Consider the following 23,053-nt stretch of genomic DNA (forward strand, 5'->3'; position numbering starts at 1 on the left):
TGTTGGATTTCCTACTCCTTTCCAATCTCTTTTTACTCTATGTCTGGCTATGCCTTTCTGCCAATCCTCAGGAATAAGAGAGGCTGCATATGTCGTAACGTCTTCAGGGGTCATGGGTAACAATAATGATATTAATGCACAATAACCTGACACATTTCGTGGCAGTCTGTCAAAGATTCTGTTATCACCACACCACCACCATACATCACTCCTACCGACTGGTATAAATGAACCGTTTTTCTGTATTATTCGACTACACCACTTGTCTTATTACTTTTTCAGCTAAAGCTTCATAGGCTAAGAGTGTGTTAACTCATCACGTCAACAGTTCAAGCTTGAACTGGAGTTGTGAGCTTTTCAATATCATCATAATTCTCAGTACAGTCATTACAGTTTTCTCCACTAAGGTCTGACTGTTTCAATGCTTGATATTTTGGCATAGTTTGTTGGAAGGCCAGATTACACTGTACAAATGTATTTGACACCATTTTCAATAGTAACTGCCAACATGGTCCTGAAGTCAACCAGGACCAGGGATTCCACCGGTTCACGGCTAGGGTGTCTTTATGCATTGCATCACGAAGTTTATTCAGCTCTTCCAATGCGTCCTGCATATCCACTGAATGAATGGAGTCTGGGATGAAAGTACAGCATGTTGTGTTCAGCAGAACACAAACTCCTCCCTGTGAACCAGTAAGCAAGTCTAAAACCATACGATTTTGCATCACCATGGTACGTAAAGCATCTATTTCAGTGTTTTGAGCTGCTACTATTTTTTTTTAGTTACATTCATGAACAGACCCAATCGATAATTCAGAGTTTCAATCATTAATGAATTTTTTTCCCACTCCTATCCAGGGGAACAATGAATGTGCTATTTTATCTCCTACAGACCACAATTTTTTTTGGTCCTTTAGTACATCCGAGTCCCACATGTGATTATGTGGTAACACATCTGGGTATATCAATCTCCTCCGTCTGGTGCTGCCATTCTTCTCTGTGGAGGTCCTACCACATATGTATGGTCAGTCACCTGGGTAGGTGCACACACACCACCCCAATTTGGTGGGAGACTCATGTACAGTCTGGAACCATAAAGCCAATAGATGTCATCATACACCGGAGTACCATTTACAGGTGGTAGCAAAAACTTACTAACATAAGCACATGATTCATCCGTTCCCCATGGACAGGAGCCTGTATAATTACATCCCCGTCCAATGTGATGAAGATAAGTACCATCCACATATTATGTTTTGGTTAGGCTTAAATTATTTGATAAAACATACGTTTGGGTACACAGACGTTTCTTAATTTTACCTACATTTTTATTCCCTGTCCCGTAAAAGCAAATTGGGAATGGCCGTTGTGATGACAATTTAACGTGATGATATTTTTGCGTTTCCCTTCAGTCTAGTCAATGGAGCAGCACTTGGGCACGCTTGTACGTCCTCTGTTGAAATCCCTATCATATAAGTGGTTGCACTGAGGCAAGTGGTGTTACATCTTATCAGATTTGCTGAGAACTGCTGCCCCCGAAATACAGTTTGATTATGCATCCGTATGATAAGACATTCTGTCACCCTAGCAGGGTACGGTTTAGCCGTCAGAGCTGGGTGTGTTGAGGATATAGGTATTTGCGAACAAACATAACAATTAGTAACGTAATTCCATAGCCAATAAATGAATATATCTGTACCACATATTAGTATGGTATATATGAGGGTGTCCATCTGTCTCATTCACATTATGAATAAACCTCTTCTGACGTTGCTTGCGTTGTTCTCTGGCTTGGTCCACAGTGAGCTGCAATTCTTGGGTCAACCACCAGGCCAGGAATCCGAGGAGCACGAAACATACTAAGATCACAACGCAACCGGCTGCCCTACCAACAGTCCGGCAGCGGCGGCGCTGAGCACGCCGCTCCGGGGTCTGCTGTAGTTCAGTCATGATTGCTAGGATACAGTGTTGTTAACCACCTCACCTAATAGTGCAAGGATCTCCCTGCTTCACTGGCATTGAGACAATCTATTGCTAATTAAATAGACTCCCTTTGTAGCCAGACTTCCCCTTACACTGTGGAGGCCGCCAACACACGCTGTATCTTACAGTGATGTATCCACGTTGATCTCTCCGCTATCTTTACTGCAGTTGGTGTTGTTAACAGCACTTGGTATAGACCTTCCCAACGAGGACTGGACTCTGATGAACACCCAGTCTCCTGGCTAGACTACTGGAAGGCCGTCCTGTGGAAGATCAAAATTATTCGGCAGTAAATGTGTTTAAGTTATCTCTTTCTGTGTTAATGTCTTTTTCATAAAATTTGCTAATGTTTGTTCCTCATCTGCTGTTTAGTATCCATGTCAAAATTGGTAGACGATATGGTCGTCCATAAAGTATCTCAAATGGTGTTAACCCTGATGGTGTTGGTGTTATTCTCATATACAATTTTACTAGGTCCAACATTCAATCCAGGTTCGTTTTGTCTCTTCTATACATTTCCTTAATCTTATTTTTATTGTGCCCTTTGTCCTTTCCACTAATCCGGCACTGTGTGGTTGATAAGCACAATGATTTTTGAGATTGACCTGTAGCGCTTCTCCTACGTATTGCACTATTGTATTAACAAAATGCGCTCCATTATCTGAATAGACTGTTTCTGGTATTCCAAATCATGGAATGATGTCTTTGCACAATGCCTTAGCCACTGTAAGTGCATCTGCATGTTTTGTAGGGAACAATTCTACCCATTTTGAGAAGGCATCAATTATGACTAAACAAAATTCCTTCCCTTCATGTTTACTCAGCTGTATATAATCCATATGAATCACTTGAAAGGGATATTGTGGTGTTGGAAATTTGCCTCTTTGGGGTCTCAAATTGCCTTGTGAGTTGTGTTTTGCACATGTCATGCATGCTCTACAATGCTGTTTTGCATATGCATCAAACCCATAAAGACAAAAAATAGATTGCAATTGCGATATCATACCCCCTGATGAGACATGCGTCACGCCATGGCTCATAATAGCTGCCCATTTAAACATATTTTTTGGCAATATGGGTTTCTTTTGTGGTCATATCCGGAGGGGTGTCATATAGGAGAAAAATAGAAAGAGCTGTTGCCGCCTTTGCGGTTTTGTCAGCAACGTCATTTCCTTTTGAAACACTGTCAGAGCCTTTGGTGTGAGCCGCACATTTGCATATAGCAATTTGTTTAGGCAATTTCACAGCCTTCAGTAATGCAGTTAGGAGAGTGGCATGAGTCACTGGCTTTCCAGATGATGTCACCATTCCACGCTCTTCCCACAGTTTTGCAAACACATGCACTGTGCTAAAAGCGTACTGGCTGTCTGTATAAATTGTTACAGCCGTACCTTTAAACAGATAGCAAGCTGCAGTTAAAGCAACTAATTCAGCTGCTTGTGCTGAAAATGAGGATGGCAATGAAGCAGAATCCAATACTTCTGAATTTGTGACAACAGCATATCCAGATTGTGTTTGTCCATAAGCGTTTTTAGTGGAAGAACCATCCACATACACAATTGTACTGTTTGGGATGGGTGTGTCCTGGAGGTCTGGGCGTGCTTTCGTACAGACCGTAGCTACATCAAGACAATTGTGCGGCTCACCATCCTCAGGTAAAGGTATCAATGTGGATGGATTCAATGTTGTACAGCGCTCTACCGTAAGATGTGGTTGTGATAATAGCAAGGACATACACGAAAGATGTGTTGCTGGGGACAAAAGGCTCATGTTTGTCTGCAACAGAAGTGCAGAGACTGCATGTGGAACTTTCAGTGTCAACTGATGGAATAGAACAACATTACTGCTACTTTGAACAGCCATAGAGGCTGCAACAACAGCCTGTACGCATGGTGGTAGAGCACTTGCTACTGCATCCAATTTAGATGAGTAGTAGGCAACTGGCCTCAATTTTGAGCCATACACTTGAACCAAAACACTAGTCATGAACTTATTCCTACAATCAACTGTTTGAATGAATGGTTTACTATAATCTGGTAGTGCCAAAACTGTGGATGACACTAATGTTTGTTTTACTTTTACAAAAGCTTCCTCAGCATCTTTGTTCCATTCCAACACGGTTGACATTGAAATATCATCCTTGTACATCAAATCAGAAAGTGGACTAGTCAATTCTGCATAGCAGGGAATCCATGCCCTGCAGTAATTAGTCAGTCCAAGAAATGACATCATCTGCTTTTTGGTTTGTGGTTTTGGAGCGTGCAAAATTGCTTCCTTCCTGTCAGACAGGATAGTACGCCCTGTGGCTGATAATTCATGTCCGAAATATTTTACTTTATCCCTACACAACTGAACTTTGTTTTTACTCACTTTGTGGCCATTATCAAATAAGAAACATAATAATGCTACTGTGTCAGTTATGCAGTTTTCTCGTGTGTCAGAGGCAATCAAAATGTCATCAACATACACTAATAGTTGGCTATCTGCCGGTGGAACAAAATTGGCTAAACATGCTGACATGACTTGAGAATAAATAGTTGGGCTCTCTGCGTAACCCTGCGGTAATCTGGTAAATGTATATCGTTGTCCTTTAAAGGTAAAAGCAAACCAGAATTGACTATCTGGGTGTACTGGTACAGAAAAAAAAAAAAAATGCATTACTGATATCTATTACAGAAAAACAACTAGAATTTAATCTCAATGAGCTTAACAGTGTGTGCGGATCTGGTACACATGGAGCTCTTTTTACTACAGCAGCATTTACTGCCTGCAGATCTTGAATCGTTCTCCATCCCACTGAGGGCGGAGCCTTTTTTTACAGGAAATATGGGTGTCCTACATGGTGAATCTGGACATGGCACTATTACTCCTGCTGTTAACAAATCCTCTATTACTGGCCTGATTCCTTCAATTGCATCAGGTTTCAATGGATACTGTCTTACACATGGTCTGTATTCTGTTTTTGGTCTTATAACTACAGGTTGTGCATTTTTTATCAGTCCTACGTCTGAAGGACCTGTTGTCCACAATCCTGATGGTACAGAAGAGAGAGATCATCCTCTTCAGGACTCAACTGAAACACTCAGGATTGTGAAGTGGACACATCAATGTGTGTTCCAGCTGTCAGCACCAATGAGACATTAACTGGCACTTTATACAATTTAGTTGATGGACTGAACTCCGTTCGTGGTCCAACTCTGCTCCAATCAGTGGCTGACAAGGCTGTTATGACTGTCAGTCCCAATTCTTGCCATTCTGTCAAATATGGTTTACAAAGTGACACATGTAATGGCATACCTGTGAATCTCAATTTTAAAACATCTTCAGTGGCACCTGTTACTGTTATGACAGCTGTTGAGTTGCCATCATGAATCAAATTGGTCATTGTCAGCTTCACAGGTGAAATATTTTTCAATTTGTTTTCATACACTGGTGTTCCTGGCAATATGCCACTATGGACTCTAAATACACTCTCAAATCTGCATCTAAACTCTGTCCATGGCTCTCCTTCTTTCTGAGCTGTCCTGGTAATTTCAGTGTAATTTATTTTTGGCCCTAACACACCTTTTGCCCGTGTAATCATAGCTTCCACTCTTGTTTCTAAGACTAGATCATCATGTGTCAGTGGTACGCCTTGTTGGTCTGCAGGATTCCAGTCTCCGCGTACCTGACTCCATTTAGGGCCACATGCTTTCATCCACACCTGTTGGACTTCAGGTCCACTAAGGTGGTAAGAACTTCTAATGTTTCCTATATCCTGCATAAATCAATATCAACATCAAATCATTATCGACATGTGGCGATGGTATCATGTCGACTGCTGCTTTGATATCATCAGCATTCCATGTTCGATATACGAGCATGGTTGATCGCTGTCCTGCTGTTCCTGCACGAGGATTTGGTACTTCTATCATAGGATAGGCACCTCCCTGGTCACTGTGTTCCACCATGGGAGGGGCTGTGGGCACTTTCGCTTGACTGCGTGTTTGTGGTTTTTCTGGTTTTTCTGGTTTTTCACTTTTTACCTTAGGTTTTACTGCTAAATCATACTGTGGTGGCGGTACATCGTCATCCTCTGGTAGAGGAGATAAGGGTGTTGTTGTCACCGACGATCCAGCCGGCGGTGGTTGCTGAGGTTGTTCTGGTTCTCTGTGCTGAATTATCACATCTTCTTCTGCCTTACCTACAACTTTCTTTTTCCTTGCTTTCTCTAATTGTCGCTTCTCTGCTCCCTTCTGTCTGTTCTCTGCTTCTCCCAAAATGCCACTAAATCTGCCCCTACTTTCTGCATCTTTTTCTCATCACCTTTATGTTGCTGTTCTAACTCCTTCTTCAGCTTCTGTATACTGATCAGGTTCAGTCGTCCGTCAAAGTCATGTTTATTTATCCAGGTCTCCAATTTCTTTGTTGCTTTTGGATTTTTTGCTTCCATAAATTTCCAGTCGTCAGTTGATAAATTTTCCTTATTTTTAGACGTCTTACCCCCCATTTTTATTATCCCTTGTTATAATTTGGACTTCAGACGGGGGCACACCTAGGGTGTTCTAAATCTGAAGTTTTCACACTTTCTTTGGACGTGACAATTAATTTGCCGTCGTGTGGTTGATTCCTTTCACCTCCCCGTAGGAAGCGGAATCACTTGCCTGCTGCTTCCACACGCACGGTTGTCACTAACGTTGTCCAAAGTATTACACTTTCACACAGTTATTTACACTTACACAAAACACTATTTACACATAGAAACACTTTTAATAATCGTACGCGTATTCTTATGCCAGGGGAGCTCGCCCTCCTGTGAAATTTAACTAATGTCCTGCATTAGGGGACTCCGCCGTCCCTGCCAAATTTAACTGCTTTTTTACAGTGCACGTATTTCTACCCGGGATTTCCTTTACGTATTAAAACAGAGGAGTCCGTATCCTCCTTCCGGAATTTAACTACGTGCGTCCCTCGCAACCGTAGAGGAGTCCGCCCTCCTTACAGAGTTTAACTGCTTTGCATTAACAGACGATTCTGTATCATCGCTTACGGAGTTTAACTGTTTTATGTGATCACTTTTATCCCCTACCGGTACGCGTATATAAACAGAGGAGTCCGCACCCTCCTTACAGAGTTTAACTGCTTTGCATTAACAGACGATTCTGTATCATCGCTTGCGGAATTTAACTGTTTAGGTGATCTGATCACCACTCACTCAGTACTATTTACAAAGAAATTCTACTCACTGACTCGACTTCCTGTCTGTCTTCTTCGGGAAAATCTCGTCAACCAGACGATGCCAACGGTGGTCGACAATTGCAGACACGATCAATTGATCGGACCTTGGCCAAGGATTTACGTCTGGACTTGACGACCTCCGCTGGACACCTCCGGTATTGTTGAGATCCCGGACTGAGCCCCCAGTCAATGTTGGGTATTTTCTCCTCCAAACATTCTTAAACCCTTTGATAAGACAAACAGAGTCAAGAACCACCAGTGAGACAGAAAGTCAAATTTTACGCGCGGAGTGCAGTCAGGCTATACACCAAAGCTACACTAAAGTCTGGCCTGCGCTTCGCTCTTTTTATTAGTGAATCCCTCATCACATAAACAAAAACTTGTCCTAAGGGTGGGGGGAATGACGCAAGACAAGTTTCTTCCCGTAACATAAACACACACGTCAATAAGTGCAGCTGTAAGGAAGAACACTTTCTTTTACTCTTATCGTCGAAGGTCAGCACATCTCGTTCGCAGTTATCAGCTGTTCTGCATCTGCCTGGAACACTAAGCATCACATCACAATCAGAATAATAATAAGTACATCCAGCTTCTCATTCCCAGTGTCAGATTGACCCCAGCATGCTAAAACAAGGTTGAATAACACATACATTCTCGGGGTTAGGTGCAAACAGCACAACACCGTTCTCATCAGAAAGAAGACAAAAGGTACAAATGTTTAACAGTGATAACATATATATATATATAAAATCCTTAACACTCTCCACCAACGGAACCACAGATTCCTCCAGAGACCATCCTTCCCCGATCCATGATTGTGGCGGCGCTGACCTGGGATGTTGAGCGGGCCATCTAGGAAGCCCTCACCCACCCTCCTGATCCTGGGTGAGGACCACCCGGTCGGCTTTTCGTGCTACCGAGACCAGATACCAGGTCTTACAATTCTGTCATTCGTCTTACAATTCTGTCATTCTTCCAAGTTGTCCTGCCACCCTGGGTTTCATTAAACTTTGGAACTCCTCCATCACCGCTTTTGGTGGCCCACGGCCCAAGCGAACATTAGGGAATTTGTACAGGCATGTTCCATCTGTGCCAGGGGCAAGACATCCCATCAACCTTCCGCTGGACGTCTACAGCCGCTCCCGACTCCCGGCCATCTGTGGTCACATATTGGTCTGGACTTTGTTACGGGACTTCCTCCATCCCAGGATAACACAGTCATCCTCACAGTCATGGATCGATTCTCCAAGGCAGCCCACTTTGTGCCCCTGCAGAAGATACCATCAGCCCAGGAGACTGCCGACCTTCTAGTCCTCCATGTCGTCCGGCTGCATGGCATCCCCCAGGACATCGTGTCTGACCGAGGGCCCCAGTTCTCTTCACAAGTATGGCGAAGCTTCTGTGCCATTCTTGGGGCCTCGGTCAGCCTGTCATGTGGGTTCCATCCCCAGACCAACGGGAAGGCAGAGTGGGCAAACCATGACCTCAAGAACACCCTCAAGTGTGTTTCAGCCTCACACCTGACAGACTGGAGTTTTCATCTTCCCTGGATGGAGTACTCCCATAATTCCCATATATCTTCAGCCACCGGACTTTCTCCCTTTGAAGCCTCCCTAGGCTACCAACCCCCTCTATGTCCTACCCAGGAAGCAGACATATCCGTTCCTTCTGCCCAGCTCCACCTCAGGAGGTGCCGTCGGGTGTGAAAGCCCGCCCATTCTGCCCTGCTGAAGACCTTGCACTGGACCCCCGCCCCCAACTATAAGCCCGGGCAGGAGGTGTGGCTTTCGTCGCAGGACATTCCCCTCCAAACGGACTCTCCCAAACTACCTTCCAGATACATCGGTCCCTTCATCGTTGACTGGGTGGTCAATCCGGCAGCAATCTAAGTCCAGCTGCCCCGTTCGCTGCGGATCCACCCGGTCTTCCCTGTATCCTGGCTGAAGGTGTGACTTTCGTGGCGGGACATTCCCCTCCAAATGGACTCTCCCAAACTATCTTCCAGATACATTGGTCCCTTTGTCGTTGACCGGGTGGTCAATCCGGCAGCCATCCGACTTCGGCTGCCCCATTTGCTGCGGATCCACCCGGTCTTTTATGTATCCCAGCTGAAGCCGGTGCACTCGAGCCCACTGTGTCCTCCAGCTCCTCCACTGCCTCCTGCTCAAATAGCAGACAGTCATCTAGCCTGGACCGCCTGGAAGATCCTGGACGTTCGCCGTCAGCGACGGGGTTTCCAGTATCTGGTGGACTGGGAGGGTTATGGCCCTGAAGAATGCTCCTGGGTCGAGCGGGGCCTCATCCTGGGCCCTTCCCTCATCTGGGACTTCTACCGGGACCATCCTGATTGTCCTGGTAGGTCGCCTGGGGGCTCCCATTGAGGGGGGGGTACTGTTGTGGGCTGCCTGTTCCTACTGCTGCTGCTGCTGCTGTTTCTCTTCTGCACAGGTGGCGCGCCTCAAGCTGATCAACACACCTGCTCCTCATCTCATCAGTCCCTGCATAGCATATAAACTCCGGCTCTTCACTCTATCGTCACCAGAAACTCAGCGTATCTTTCACGGTAACTGGCCTCTTTGTGCGTTCTTACGCAATGATAATTCTGAGCTCCCACACTCTTTTGATTGCACGCTGTAATTTTTCCTGCAGCCTGTCTGAGTTCTCAAGCTTAGTATTTCTTGTTGTCGTTTTTCTAGCTTCAGCTCGTTTCAACAGCTTCAGCTCATTTCAACACTCTGGACTCAGTTAAAATAAACTGTCACTTAATTTGACTGTGAATTAGAGTTGATCCACTTCTGGAACTGACTCGGTTGGTGTGTTCAGTAATCAACTCACCTGTGTATCTCCTCCAGACTCGACGTCGACAGCTTGCAGGCAGACACCTGGCTTCTGGATTACATAACTTGGGTTCGATGCCACCTGGACTGCTGTTCCCTGGTTCCACCGCTGAGCAGGCCCTGTCTACACCTTGCAAGGATGCCTCTTCATCCACATGCATACATTCCGTTGTAAATAAACCAGTGTTCTGCTCCACACCGTTTTCGTTTCTGTTCCCAGCTTTTGGGTTTGCCGTTCCACTCCAGCCCGAACCATAACACTATTTATTGTTTCTACTTGGGCACCTAAAACAGGCGATTTTGCTCATTAGCTCATTGTACCTATAAATTGTGCTGTTTGTGCAGATGTTGCCATCTGGCATTATTCTGACAACAGCTCCACTGAAATGGGTTTGATTGCTGCCAAACTACCAAGGATTAAATTCTTGTTATAGCCTTCTAGATTGGGTGTTTGAGATGAAATTTTGTGCCACTCTGAAATGCAGGCTGATTTCTTTCTCTTGTGTGTCCAGCACTTCATCTTTGCCTCCGCATTTGTTTTGTTGGTCTCGCTAATATCTCAGAGATGGTGAGAGTTCACTGTGGTTGCCAATGTAATGTCTGTATCTGCCATGAATCAGTGCTTCAAGTCTCTCACCTTGGTCACGCCATCAGCCACAGTATGAAAATGAAGTTAGTACTTATCAATTAATGACAAAAACAAAACTACTTCTTTGTGTTTATCTCATTGTATTGCAAACCAGCTTTAGAGGTGCATACCGCTACCTACTGTATTGAAGTGTGTGGAATAATGCGATTAATTATTGTAAAGTCTATACAATACAAAATGTGAAACAACTAAATGGAAAATATAATAGTCAAAATGTACACTCAGTATCTTTATACTTAGGAAACAGAATGTTTGATCATTTTACCACAATCATGCAGCACTTTGAAGACTCAGGCGTGAGAATGAGATATTCAGAAAATATGTTGGGGGTCTAGGGTACTTTGTAGAAGCTCCTGGATTTTTGGCAACATTAGACATATTATAAGAGCTTCATTTTAGCAACCAAGCAAATGCTTGAAAAAAGTCAGTAATTCATTGTCCAGATCATCCTAAAATATCTGGAATTCAGGACAAATCCTGAAAAATTTGCACCACTCCATAAGAACAGGAGGGTTGCATGGTTCCAGTATGATAAGAACTCTTTTCATTGGATCTATGTGTAATTGCATGTGTTTAAAATGTACTGTGCAAATGAATGTGGAACTCTTTTGTAGCTTTCATGTTTTTATTATTGCCTTTATTAGTAATTATGTCATTTTTATGTTGGGGATGATTCAGTAGTGTTTGCAGAATAAATGAAGCATTTGAAACAAAAACTCATAAATCTAACTTGATCAAAAAGGTCAGCAAAGTGACACCACAGAAACATTTCAAAATATAAGGCAGGGGTCAGCAAATCAAGTTGAAGAGCGGGCCAAAACATTACATCTTCACCAGGCCAAACCTGATTTTTTTTTTTTTTTTTTCTTCCAGCCGAAACTACCCAATCTTGAAACAGGGACTAATTTAAGAAATGTATTGGTTTAAAGAAAAGAATATTGAATTTGCTGTCATTTTCATAATTTTCTGAAGAGGCTCTGAGATTTAATTGAAAAACTCAAGAGAGCAGTGTTTCTTCTCTCTCTGGCATGAAGCAAATTATGCCAGAAAATAATCAGGAGTGTCTCTGAGCTAGTATGAAGGGACAAGGCACAACAAGCTGGTGACGGACATACACTCCCAATGAGCTTATACAGTGAGGAAAATAAATATTAGAACACCCTGCGATTTTGCAAGTTCTCCCACTTAGAAATCATGGAGGGGTCTGAAATTTTCATCTTAGGTGCATGTACACTGTGAGAGACATAATCTAAAAAAAAATAAAATAAAAATCCAGAAATCACAATGTATGATTTTTTTTAATAATTTATTTGTATGTTACTGCTGCAAATAAGTATTTGACCCCCTACCAACCTTCAAGAATTCTGGCTCACACAGAACTGTTAATTTTTCTTTAAGAAGCCCTCTTATTCTGCACTCTTTACCTGTATTAACTGCACCTGTTTGAACTTGTTACCTGTATAAAAAACACCTGTTCACACATTCAATCAATCACAGTCCAACCTGTCCGCCATAGCAAGACCAAACGGCTGTCTAAGGCCACCAGGGACAAAACCGTGGACCAGCGGTTAAGGTGTGACCTGCTCATTAGGTGGTGCGGGAACCTTCCTGTGATGGCTAGCCTGAATCCATGTGACACTTTCAGATATCTTCAGTGTCGTGCGGGTTGTCAGCGGCACCAGGAATGGCCTATCCCACCTCTTGCATTTACCTGAAATCCTTCACCACAGTCCAGTCTCCTGGTGTTGGCAGTGCATCTTTCACCTGCTTGTGAATGTCAGAAACAGCAAAGGACAAGGTTTCACAGAGCATGTCGTCTTCACAGTGGTCAGTGGAGGGGTCTGCTTCCAGGTCCCACTCTAAAAAGGACTCAAGGTTCTGTTCTCATTTACCAGAGAACTCCATAGTAGGGCTGAAACAATTAGTCAAGTAACTAGAATAATTCAAGGACAAAAAATATTCTAGGCTAATTCTGTGTCTCGAAGCTTCGTTTAACATTGCTGTACATATGCCAGGCGTGTGTGTGGCACTGTAACATCCCCAGAACAAAAGTAGAAGTACAGTAGTGTTCAGTATAATAGTAGTGCTATGTGACTAAAAAGATTAATCCAGGTCTTGAGTATATTTCTTATTGTTACATGGGAAACAAGATAGCAGTAGATCCGGTATATTCTCACAAATCCAACAAGACCAAGCATTCATGATATGCACACTCTAAAGGCTATGAAATTGGGCTATTAGTAAAAAAAAAAAGTAGAAAAGGGGGTGTTCACAATAATAGTAGCATCTGCTGTTGATGCTACAAACTCAAAACTATTATGTTCAAACGACAGGGGTCGTCTGCAGACTGCTGTTGTACCTAGAGTGCGACTGGCCATACATTTTCTAAGTGCCATTCGAGCGGTGTTAGGCGTTCATGCGTGTCACCTGGAATTTGGCCGACACCTGCCGCGAGAGGATGCGATGGGTTCACACAGCACACATTTTGTCTTTCAGGCGCTTGTGTGTGCAGATACTTGTATCAACAGGTGTACCAGGCGTTGGCAACAAGGATGACCTTACACGGTTTCCACACCATTCCTGTGTCATGTGCACTAAGTGTGCACTTCGTCCAAACTTCGTGCTATGTGTGAAGGGACCTTAGGGAGAACCATGGACTATTGATGTTGTGTAAAAACGCAAAGTACTTTTTATCCGATTACTCGATTAATCGCCAGAATAATCGATAGAATAGTCGATTACAAAAATAATCGATAGCCGCAGTCCTACTCCATACTTTGGAAAAGGTTTTCTCTGGATTAGAGTAATGCCCATTCTAGTCACTCAATTCCAGTCTAGTCTTTCAGAACATGACTATCAGTAAAATACAAATTCTAAGAAAATCATTATATTTTCCTATGAGCTCAGAGTGACAAAGAGAAAACCCACATTTCCAAATATTACAATTAATCATTTCTATATACTTCATTGAGATGCTGTCTGTCTCAGTAGGTGATTTCATTGATGAACTCATCCCATCTGCTCAAAGTGATGTTAATCAGTGAAATCACCTGATAGAGTTGGTGGTTACAAAGAAAACCTGCACCCTCTTGGCACTTTCTGGAATCAGCTTGACATCTATGCTCTATATATTAATTTTTCAATTTTTACATTGGTAATGTGTTTATTACCTTGTATTTCCACACAATGACATAAATAAAGCATTGTTATTATTATTATTATAATAACGATTATTATAATATAGTACACTTCACATACAATACACCTCAGGTTCTGTTCCATCAACCCTAAAAACTGCAATAACTGCACCAATACGTAAGAAACCTGATTCTGACGCTAAAGATTGAAATAACTTCTGACCAATCTCAAACCTCCCATATCGGTTAAAACCTTTGGGGGAAAAAATAGTTGAGTTACAGGTTAATCATTATCTCTCAGATAATAACCTTGATGAACCGTTTCAATCTGGGGCCCGGTTTCATAAAGCAGTCTAATCTTGTTTAATTGAATTAACTCAGTTGACAAGTTTTTTGACAGCTGTTGCACAAAGCGCTTAGTCGGCTGAAGTTTCACGTTACCCATCTAAAGTTTTTAGCCTGGTACAGAGGAGCCTAATCTTATTTTAGTCAATAAAACATCAATGTCTTACCTCAGCAAATGGCAGCTACCATGTACCACTACTTGATGGAACACTCAAAAGCACCCTTACATCACTCATATTCCTTCAAAAGAGTTGCTTCCTCTGCTTTTGGCCGTGGTTGCAGCAAATGACTGTCATGATGTATTTGTGACAGTTCTCACACGAGCCACCGGGCATCGATGTTACGCTGAGCAACATTGTGTGCACAAAAAGGTTGACAAAAGTGTAGAAGAAGAAACTGAAGCATGAAACTGCTAGGCTAAGTGGTAAGCATGTCGTTCTGCAGTTTGTATGGATCTGTAAATGTTAATAAAGCCAGTTAACGAAACAAAGGCTGGATAGTTCATGACAACGACCAACCGGGAAGAAAACAAAACAGTCATGCTGTTTGGTGAAAGAAAATTCTTTTCCACTCTGCTCCACTATGAAGCTAAGGACCCCTTCACACATAGTGCTACGTTTGCACACTTAGTGCGCATGACGCAGGAATCGTGTGCAAACTGTGTAATGTCGTCCCTGCCGCCAACGTCTCAAAATGTGTGGCCAGTTGTAGTCTTCGTACGACAGCAGACTGCAGGCAACCATCTAGTCGTACTTCTGTGAATTTTGTTGAAGTTCCCCATGAGTGTGACTTTGCAAACACACACACTGACACCTGGGTGTGTGCGCTCCACTCACAGGAGTCATGGCTTCCAAAAGAAGCAGCTGTGGTGATCTGTCATTCTGGACATTCCAGCTGGATAACACCTACTGTGTTTGGACAGTCATGGACTAACAACTGTCCACTGAGAGGCGCATGTGTGTGATTGCTGTATTTACGTGGACATAAATAAAAACATATGGGTGATTCTTTAACTACGGGCACTATTGGCCTTGTAAATGTAATTTCCACCACACCATTGCCTTACAATATAAAGCACCTTGGGGCAACTGTTTGTTGTGATTTGGCGCTATATACATGTGCTCTGATGTCAGTTTATCTCCATAGGAACTACCCAAACAATCTTTCATACAAACTGTTTAAAGGGACATTACAGTGTTGTGGTGGAAATTACGGCAATAGTGTGGGACAACTACATTTTGTTTAAAAAAAATCACAACTGTTGTATGACATTGAATACCCCAATTATGTTTTGATTATTTTACTGATATTTTATTCAGAGATATTTTAAAACATTAGAAAAAACGTTTCTTTACCATTCATTTTTATCATTGAAGATCAAAAGTCTGGGTGTGGGACAAGCACAAAACGGCAATATTTGCATATAATGATGCTGAAAAAAGGTGAAAAAGCCATCATAGACTACTACAACAAATTTCTTAACACACTTTCATTGTAAAGATAATTATAAAAGTGTGAAATTTCCCCTTTTTTCTGTTTTTCATACAATATGATCAAAGGACATAATAAGTGCCCGTAGTCTAAGAATCACCCATATATCGCCATGGTGGCAACAAGCTGCAGCAAGTGAGCGTGCGCACAGAGTGGACACTGACAATCCCCCAGGTTGAAACGGACAGTCAGATCAGAATATGCAGAGGGCGATCTGACCGTCACGTCACCCATGTGAGCTCTGTTCCACATGATGCGGTATGTGTGCCGCAGCGCACCGTCCACAAGACACGCATGTCAGGCACAACGTGCGTGGCCGACTGGACGCACCTGACCAGTAGATGTGGACATGATCAGAGCACACTGCTTCTCATTCATGTATTTTCATGACTGTATATCTGTGGTCATCGGTCATCACCAGAGGAATAGATGGATCATATTTGTATCACTCGCTTGATAAATGCATTGTTTTATATGGTGTGGAATTTAAATTTTTTTGTAATACTTCCATGTCCTTCCTGATTTGAGGAAGCGTCCCGCAGCTTTCAAAGAACAGCTCTGTAGCTCAGTGGTAAAGTCTCTGACTGGGAATCAAAGCTTTTAAAAGGTGCAAGTTTGCGTCCTGGGTGGTGTGTTTTTTTTTCTTTTTTTTTTATTTGTTTTGTTTTTATTATTATTATTATTATTCCACATAAGCGGCATGATGTGGTTCTACAGATACTGGCTAGTTTTTTTTGTTTTTGTTTTTTTATTCCACACAAGCGGCGCAATGTGGTTCCACACGTACCAGCTGATTTTTAGTTCTTCCACATAAGTGGCGCCATGTGCTGCACCTGGCACTGTTCCTCCTCAACGAACACTGGCTTATGCATGAACTCTCGCACGTGGTTCATGCGCGCCTGCCCACCAGCGCGATGTTTTGTGCGGTGTTTCGTGCGCTAATTTTGAACTGTTTCACGCGGTTTCGCTGTTTTCGTCCAAATGCCGTCCAAACTTTGCACTATGTGTGAAGGGGCCATAAGAGTAGTATCCATGTCAAACGACTCCAGAGGGTTAAGATTGTGTGAGGAATGCAGACGAGACCACACACACACACACACACCAAACCACAAAGAACCAATGTTGAATCACAGCTAATACAAAACCCTAAATAATTACCAAGCTTAAAGTGTACAGAGAAACTAAACATTAACTCAAGACTTGGCTGAGGAGTAACAGGAATGTTGTAAATTTATGTTCAAACAGAAAGATGGGGAAAACTTGTCTCATTGTGGTCTTTTATTAATTACTCAAATGTTTGTGACATGACAAAACAGATCACAGGATATATCTAAAAAAAAATAAAAAAAGACATACACAAAAAGCAGAATATCTTCTCTTGGAGACATGCTCTTTTTATCGGCCTCCAAGAGGGGTTTTCTGTTGACAGATAATATAATATGCTGAAACAGGTCTATAGTAGTAGTTGTCATTCAAACGTATGCGTAACTGTATGTCTGTGTAGGTATCAATCAAGGTCTACACACCACCCCCCAACTGACCCAGGGCAGCATCCTGGAGCATACCACACAGCAGGCTGGGGTGAAGTATTCATGACTGTGTCTTAGTGACATCCGTAAGTTAACAGTGGATCACGTGCTATCTGGCACTAGTTAAACCATACCCTCGTATTTAGCAAGTAGTACAGGACACTAAACAGACATCAGAGAAGAACTGAAGGGCTGAGCACCTGGCAAATCAATGTACACAACAACAGTATCTAGTATTTGCCAAATTAACAGGATGTAGTAGTCCCCCCCCCCCCCCCCTTTAATGACGTACATATGCATATATCACACGGAGAAAGAGCAATGCAAGATAAAAAAAAACACCAGAAACGTCATAGAAGCCAGTTAAAACAAAAATCATTGTTTGTCCTTTTTAACTCAATTCTAGGAAATCAAAAGGTATAAAATAAATTAAAAGATGTAAAAGCCTGTACTACAGAGACCACTTAACTTTATATGATTGAAAATACTCAAAGCAATCATCTTATTGCAACTGATCAACAGTAAAGACTGTCCCTCTATCTGCCTCAGAGAAAATGTAACTGCTAATACAAAGCCACACTGAACTGTCACGGTCTGCGAGATCAACGAAACAATCTTGGCAGCAAAGATAAAGCATTGCACATGCATAAGAGAAAGAAATCAAAACCTGCGCTGGAGAGTGGCACAAAAATTTAAACTCAGAAATACCTAATCCAGAAGGTCATGATAAGAATCCATTCCTTCCTAGCTATTTTTCACAGATGGAAGACAGCAGTCCTCATAATATCTCTAATGTGGAGGTCAAAAATTACCCCATGGTTCCTCACTTTGTCCGTATGATGTACGGACAAACATTCTGTTGGCAAAACAATGCCAGGCTGCAATATCCGTACAAACAAAACAAATTATAGGTAGGATGAGCTAATCAGTGAAATCAGCTATTTTAGGTGCACAGGTAGAAGCAAGAAATTGTAGGACTTCTGTATTTTTATTAATTGTATGTTATATCCTGTAAATTTGTTGTGATCTGTGAGGAATTTAACCGAAAAATAAAAAAAATAATAAAAAGACCAGACAGGAGTAGAAAGTAGTTTATTTACCATGGTACGAGATGCGGCCAGGACATGAAACACAGAGTCCAAAACTGAGGACCAGTCCAAATGACCAGGAAGAGAAACGGCAACACATGGATGCTTATTCGCCGTCTTTGGACGGATTTCCGTCTTTTTGGAAAATCTCGCCATCTAAAAGAACTAGCAAAACATTAATTTTTATTTCCTCAAATCTGTGAAATGGTATTTTAGCAGAAAAACTCCAAATCGCTGAGAAATTTATCATAAAATAGTGGTGTGTTCAGGGTTCTAGCTAGCGCCATCTTGCGTTATGGCCCGTTACGCTATAATTTTGGACTGTTACGCTTATTTTGGACCGTTACGATTTTCAATACAGTGTTTGTAATCAACCGTTTCTGCAGCGCGACTCCAGTTTGAAGCGTGAATCGAAGCAATGCTTCGATTCAATGGCTCGTGGCTCTTTGATTCGCTGCTCTTCAGGTTAACCCCTCTGAAAGCCATTAAAATATCATGAGTCATTTTTGTGTGGATTAAAGTCACTAACTGGGACTCTTGTCATGTTGCAGTCGAGAAACGAGCTTCAAACACTGCGCGGCTCTCTGACTGTCTCTCTGAGACAGAGTCCACTCGGAATTAATAACTTCAAAACGAATCGCCGCTTTAAATAAAATGACACCTCTTACAAACGTTGCAATACAGACAATAATCTACAATTGACTAAAACGTTTTTTCCTCCCAAAATGAGACGTCCGGCATTCTTTATAAGCCTGACCTGCAGCACAGCTGCAAGAGCTCAGCTCATATGTATAGAAAGACATTCATGCCAATAATAATGTCTGAAAGGAAATGCTTTTGACAAAAACTAACATTTTATTTCTGTTTATGTCCAGAGATCAAGGATCCACCATGTAGAGTTTATTATGTCTAGAGTTTAAGGATCCAGTAACCAATTTCATATTTATTTACTTTAAGACTCTATAAAATGCTGTTCAATTTCAATTTAATCAGCTTACAAAGCGCCAAATTACAACAACTTTGAGCCCAATCAAAAACAAACTAAATCAATAAAGTTTTTTGCATGAGTTAGCTATATCTGTAAACTATTGTGGTGTTATATTCTGTATATACTCCTACAGGATGGTACAACATGCCATACTGCATGAGATCACAAGAGAAATTTAACAGCTGTTTCAAGTCCAAATTTAATCCAAATAATGTACCAAAGTTCACCACAGGACACTTCAATTCTTTAAATTTCCTGGGGGGGAAAACAGACCCCCCACCCCACCCTTTTCCACTTCACTGCAAATAGTTGCTGTCTTTTAATTTACCAAGACTTTGGATTGCTGTCTTTTTTTTCATCCTAAGCATCCATGGCAACAGCAGCAGCACAGAGGAAAGGGGGAAACAATCAAACACTGACCACCACAAACAGAATGAAACAAACCAGAATAATCCAGCAACTAAATGCAGAGACAAAGTTAAATAGTGATATGGAAAGAGATGACAAGAGACAGGTGAGGCGATTCTGAGGAGAACCAGCTATGAGGAACACCAAGTGACAGGAACACACAGGAACTGACTGACAGACAGTGACACATCAAACTACAAAGAACCTGGAGTGAGTAGCACCGAAAACAAAGCCATAAATAATTTCCAAGCTTAAGATATGTGCAGAGAACTAAACAGGAACTTAAGATTGGCTGAGGTATATACTAATGTGGAACTCAAAGAAAGGCTAAAATGTGAAATAAAGGAAAACAACAACCAGACAAGACAGAAGACAAGGACAGGGGACAGACCATAACAAAATATTTATTTTTCATACTGTTTGTCATTTTATCTTGTTTCGTCTTATGTCCAGTGCATAGATATTATTTGTCTCAAATATACAGCAAACTGTATTGAAATAAACACACACCACAAGCAGCAATTACACAAAATAATTTACCACTGAGAAAAACTTTAAAGCACTGCCTTCAACATCAAAACAATAACTACGCAGTCCTTAAAAACACTCTCAGCCCCAGAACCACTTGTTGAGATGATTGAATGTTTTATACTTCTTGTTTCTCCGTAAGTAATCACAAGCCAGACATACTTGCAGTGGCCAGGCTTTGCGGCGCATCGCTTTAAAGAACCGGCACCACTCACACACACACACACACACATACATAAAAACAGCTTAAGTCCAGTTAATGTGTAATTAAAGTTATGTCAACTTAATTATTTCAACTTTCAATTGAGTTAATATCATAAGACTGCTCTAGTTAAGTTGAAAAACTTAAAAAAAAGATCTATGCAAATTGTCATCACTTTTTCTCGTTGAGACAGCGTTTCATTTTTTAGAGTGGACAAAACGGCTCACGGGAAATAAAAGACAAAAAGGTGAGACTTTAAGCACTGCCTTCAAAAACAAAACAATCACTACACAATCCTTAAAAACACTCTCAGCCCCAGAACCATTTATCGAGATGATTGAATGCTTTATACTTCTTGTTTCTACTCAAGTAATCACAAGCCAGACATACTTGCCCTGCCCAGCTGTTAGGGTGCTTAACTTTAAACAACCGGCGCCACTCAAAGTACCCGAGGTACATTTCTTGGTTCTTGTCCAGGAGCAGCAGATAGTCAGCCAACTCTTTAGGTGATTTGAAGTCATCAACGTGGATGAAGGCGTCTCCCTGGATGACGTTTTCATAGTTCTGCCTGGGTGGGCCAAGAACCACAGGTACTGTCCCCACAGTGAGCGGGTTGTACAGTTTTTCAGTGATGTAGTCCCTGTGGATGGAGTTTTCAAATGACAGGTAGAACTTACAGCTGGAGATGGTGAGGAGAAAAAAAACACCAGAGATTCTCTTTCCAAATGCTCCACCGTAAGCATGAATCTGAACATGTGTTTTCAGCACAGTGAAGTATTTCACACGACGATGGTTTGGGTTCCAGTTGCTCACAATCCAACAGACCAGCTTGTCTTTCTTGGGCAGGGTAAAGTTCTCCTCACCCTCCGCTGGGACGATGTATCCATAAGGTATTGGAATGTCAGCATCCTGATGGTAATTTAGGGTGAGATTGAACAGTTTCTCAATCCCAGGCAGCTTTGAGGTGTGTGTTGGGGATTCCAAGTTCCACCATATCCACTTCTGAAGGGGTGGTCGCTGGAGCTTTGGCAGGTTGGACAAATCCCAGTGAATGTCTCTGTGATGGATCACAACCCCGTCTGACTTGTTGTAGAATTTCCTGTCTGCTGTGAGGAAGCAACCATCACTGTTATATTGAGAGCTACAGACAGTCAAGTCAAAGACGTCTCCAAAAGGCCAGAACCAGATCAGCACGGTGGTCGGGGTTTTATCTGTCTTAGTGGAGAAAACATTTTCCACCTGACCTGTGGGTCCTGTTGAATCTACAGGAATCGAAAACCAGTTGATGGATGGTTTAAAATACATCAAAAACACAGTCACAAAGTAGCCCAGTTTTAAAACAGCAAGCACAAGGGGTCGCTGGATTTTGAAACAAGTTTCGGATGACATGCTCAAAATTCAGCCTCCTGATCAGCAACGATGTCCAAACAATGAAATCCACTGCATTGGTTTTCAGTCTTATCCTGTGAATGTCAGGACAAGGTGTGACAGTAACTGACGAGTGAAGACAGGGAAACAAACATCTCCACCCCATAAAGCCTTTATTTGTTTAATGATATCCAAACAATGACACCTACAGCTGTTCAGATGAGCAAAGCTGATGCAATTTCTTCTCGTCCTTCAACCGCAAAAATGAAACTTCTCCCATCCAGCACCTCCACCCCAAAAACCTGTTTCATCTAATGCCTCTGTTTTCCCCACAAACTGTTTCTGTGTTCGACCTTGAAGCACAATAACTTGTAGAACTTCTTTCACAACATGGCTGTGGGGTTTGGTCTGTGTCAGCCCTCTTATTGTGATATTCCAAATATCTGGTGGTTGTTCCTCTAAGGGCAGGGATTAAAGGGAGAAAAAATCTTGCTTGTCAGTATCTCACAAATAAAAAGTGAAATTTCCCATCGATGGGATACACAGACTTAAAAGGGGTTAAGGCCAAATCATAAGCTGTTCACTGTCTACATTTGTATAAACCCTTTTGAGATCGCGTGCGAGGATTTAAGGTAAAACAAGGAGGAGACAACTAAGAAACAATCAGAATCAACAGAAATCTTTTAAAATACAAAAGTTTAAATAGGAGCTGTGTTTCTTTTTCCTGATCAAAAAAGGATGAGCAGAAATTTACAAATTGCTTGATTTTCTCTCCATATTGGAATAGGCTAATGAAGAATAAAATCACTGGCAAACAGAAAAAAAAAAAATGACAACTTTTCTCAGACATGTAAGTCGAATGAGGTTAAAAAAAATCTGAAATGGCCGAACGGCAAGTGGTGATGCCTGGGTAGGGTGTGAGAGGGGGTCACCCTGCCACAGGTGGTGAACTGTGGCTAGTGTTTGGATTGTATCTAACTGTAATTAGGATGAGTTAAATAAAGAGGACAAAGTTTGTTGTATACAGTAGTGTTCAGAATAATAGTAGTGCTATGTGACTAAAACGATTAATCCAGGTTTTGAGTATATTCTTATTGTTACATGGGAAACAATGTACCAGTAGATTCTCACAAAATCCAACAAGACCAAACATTCATGATATGCACATTCTTAAGGCTATGGAATTGAGCTATTAGTAAAAAAAAAAAAAGTAGAAAAGGGGGTGTTCACAGTAAAGTAGCATCTGCTGTTGACGCTACAAACTCAAACTATTATGTTCAAAT

At 41.9% G+C, this 23,053-nt stretch overlaps 2 protein-coding genes across 2 annotated transcripts in view; both read right to left on the minus strand.

Moving 5' to 3' along the window:
- The window catches only part of LOC117531908, a 30,154-nt gene extending 17,656 nt beyond the window's left edge, over nucleotides 1–12,498 (minus strand). The window contains 2 exon segments of the mRNA XM_034195097.1: nucleotides 9,210–9,360; nucleotides 12,398–12,498. Coding sequence (XP_034050988.1) covers nucleotides 9,210–9,360; nucleotides 12,398–12,498 — 252 coding nt within the window.
- Nucleotides 12,499–20,655: 8,157 nt separating this feature from the next.
- On the minus strand, nucleotides 20,656–21,794 carry LOC117501092 (alpha-(1,3)-fucosyltransferase 9-like). Its single transcript, XM_034159899.1, has one exon. The coding sequence runs from the start codon at nucleotides 21,789–21,791 to the stop codon at nucleotides 20,712–20,714; it is 1,080 nt and encodes a 359-aa protein (XP_034015790.1). The 5' UTR covers nucleotides 21,792–21,794; the 3' UTR covers nucleotides 20,656–20,711.
- Between the last annotated feature and the right edge of the window lie 1,259 nt (nucleotides 21,795–23,053).

Source organism: Thalassophryne amazonica, chromosome 19, assembly GCF_902500255.1.
Source record: "Thalassophryne amazonica chromosome 19, fThaAma1.1, whole genome shotgun sequence".
NCBI lineage: Eukaryota > Metazoa > Chordata > Actinopteri > Batrachoidiformes > Batrachoididae > Thalassophryne > Thalassophryne amazonica.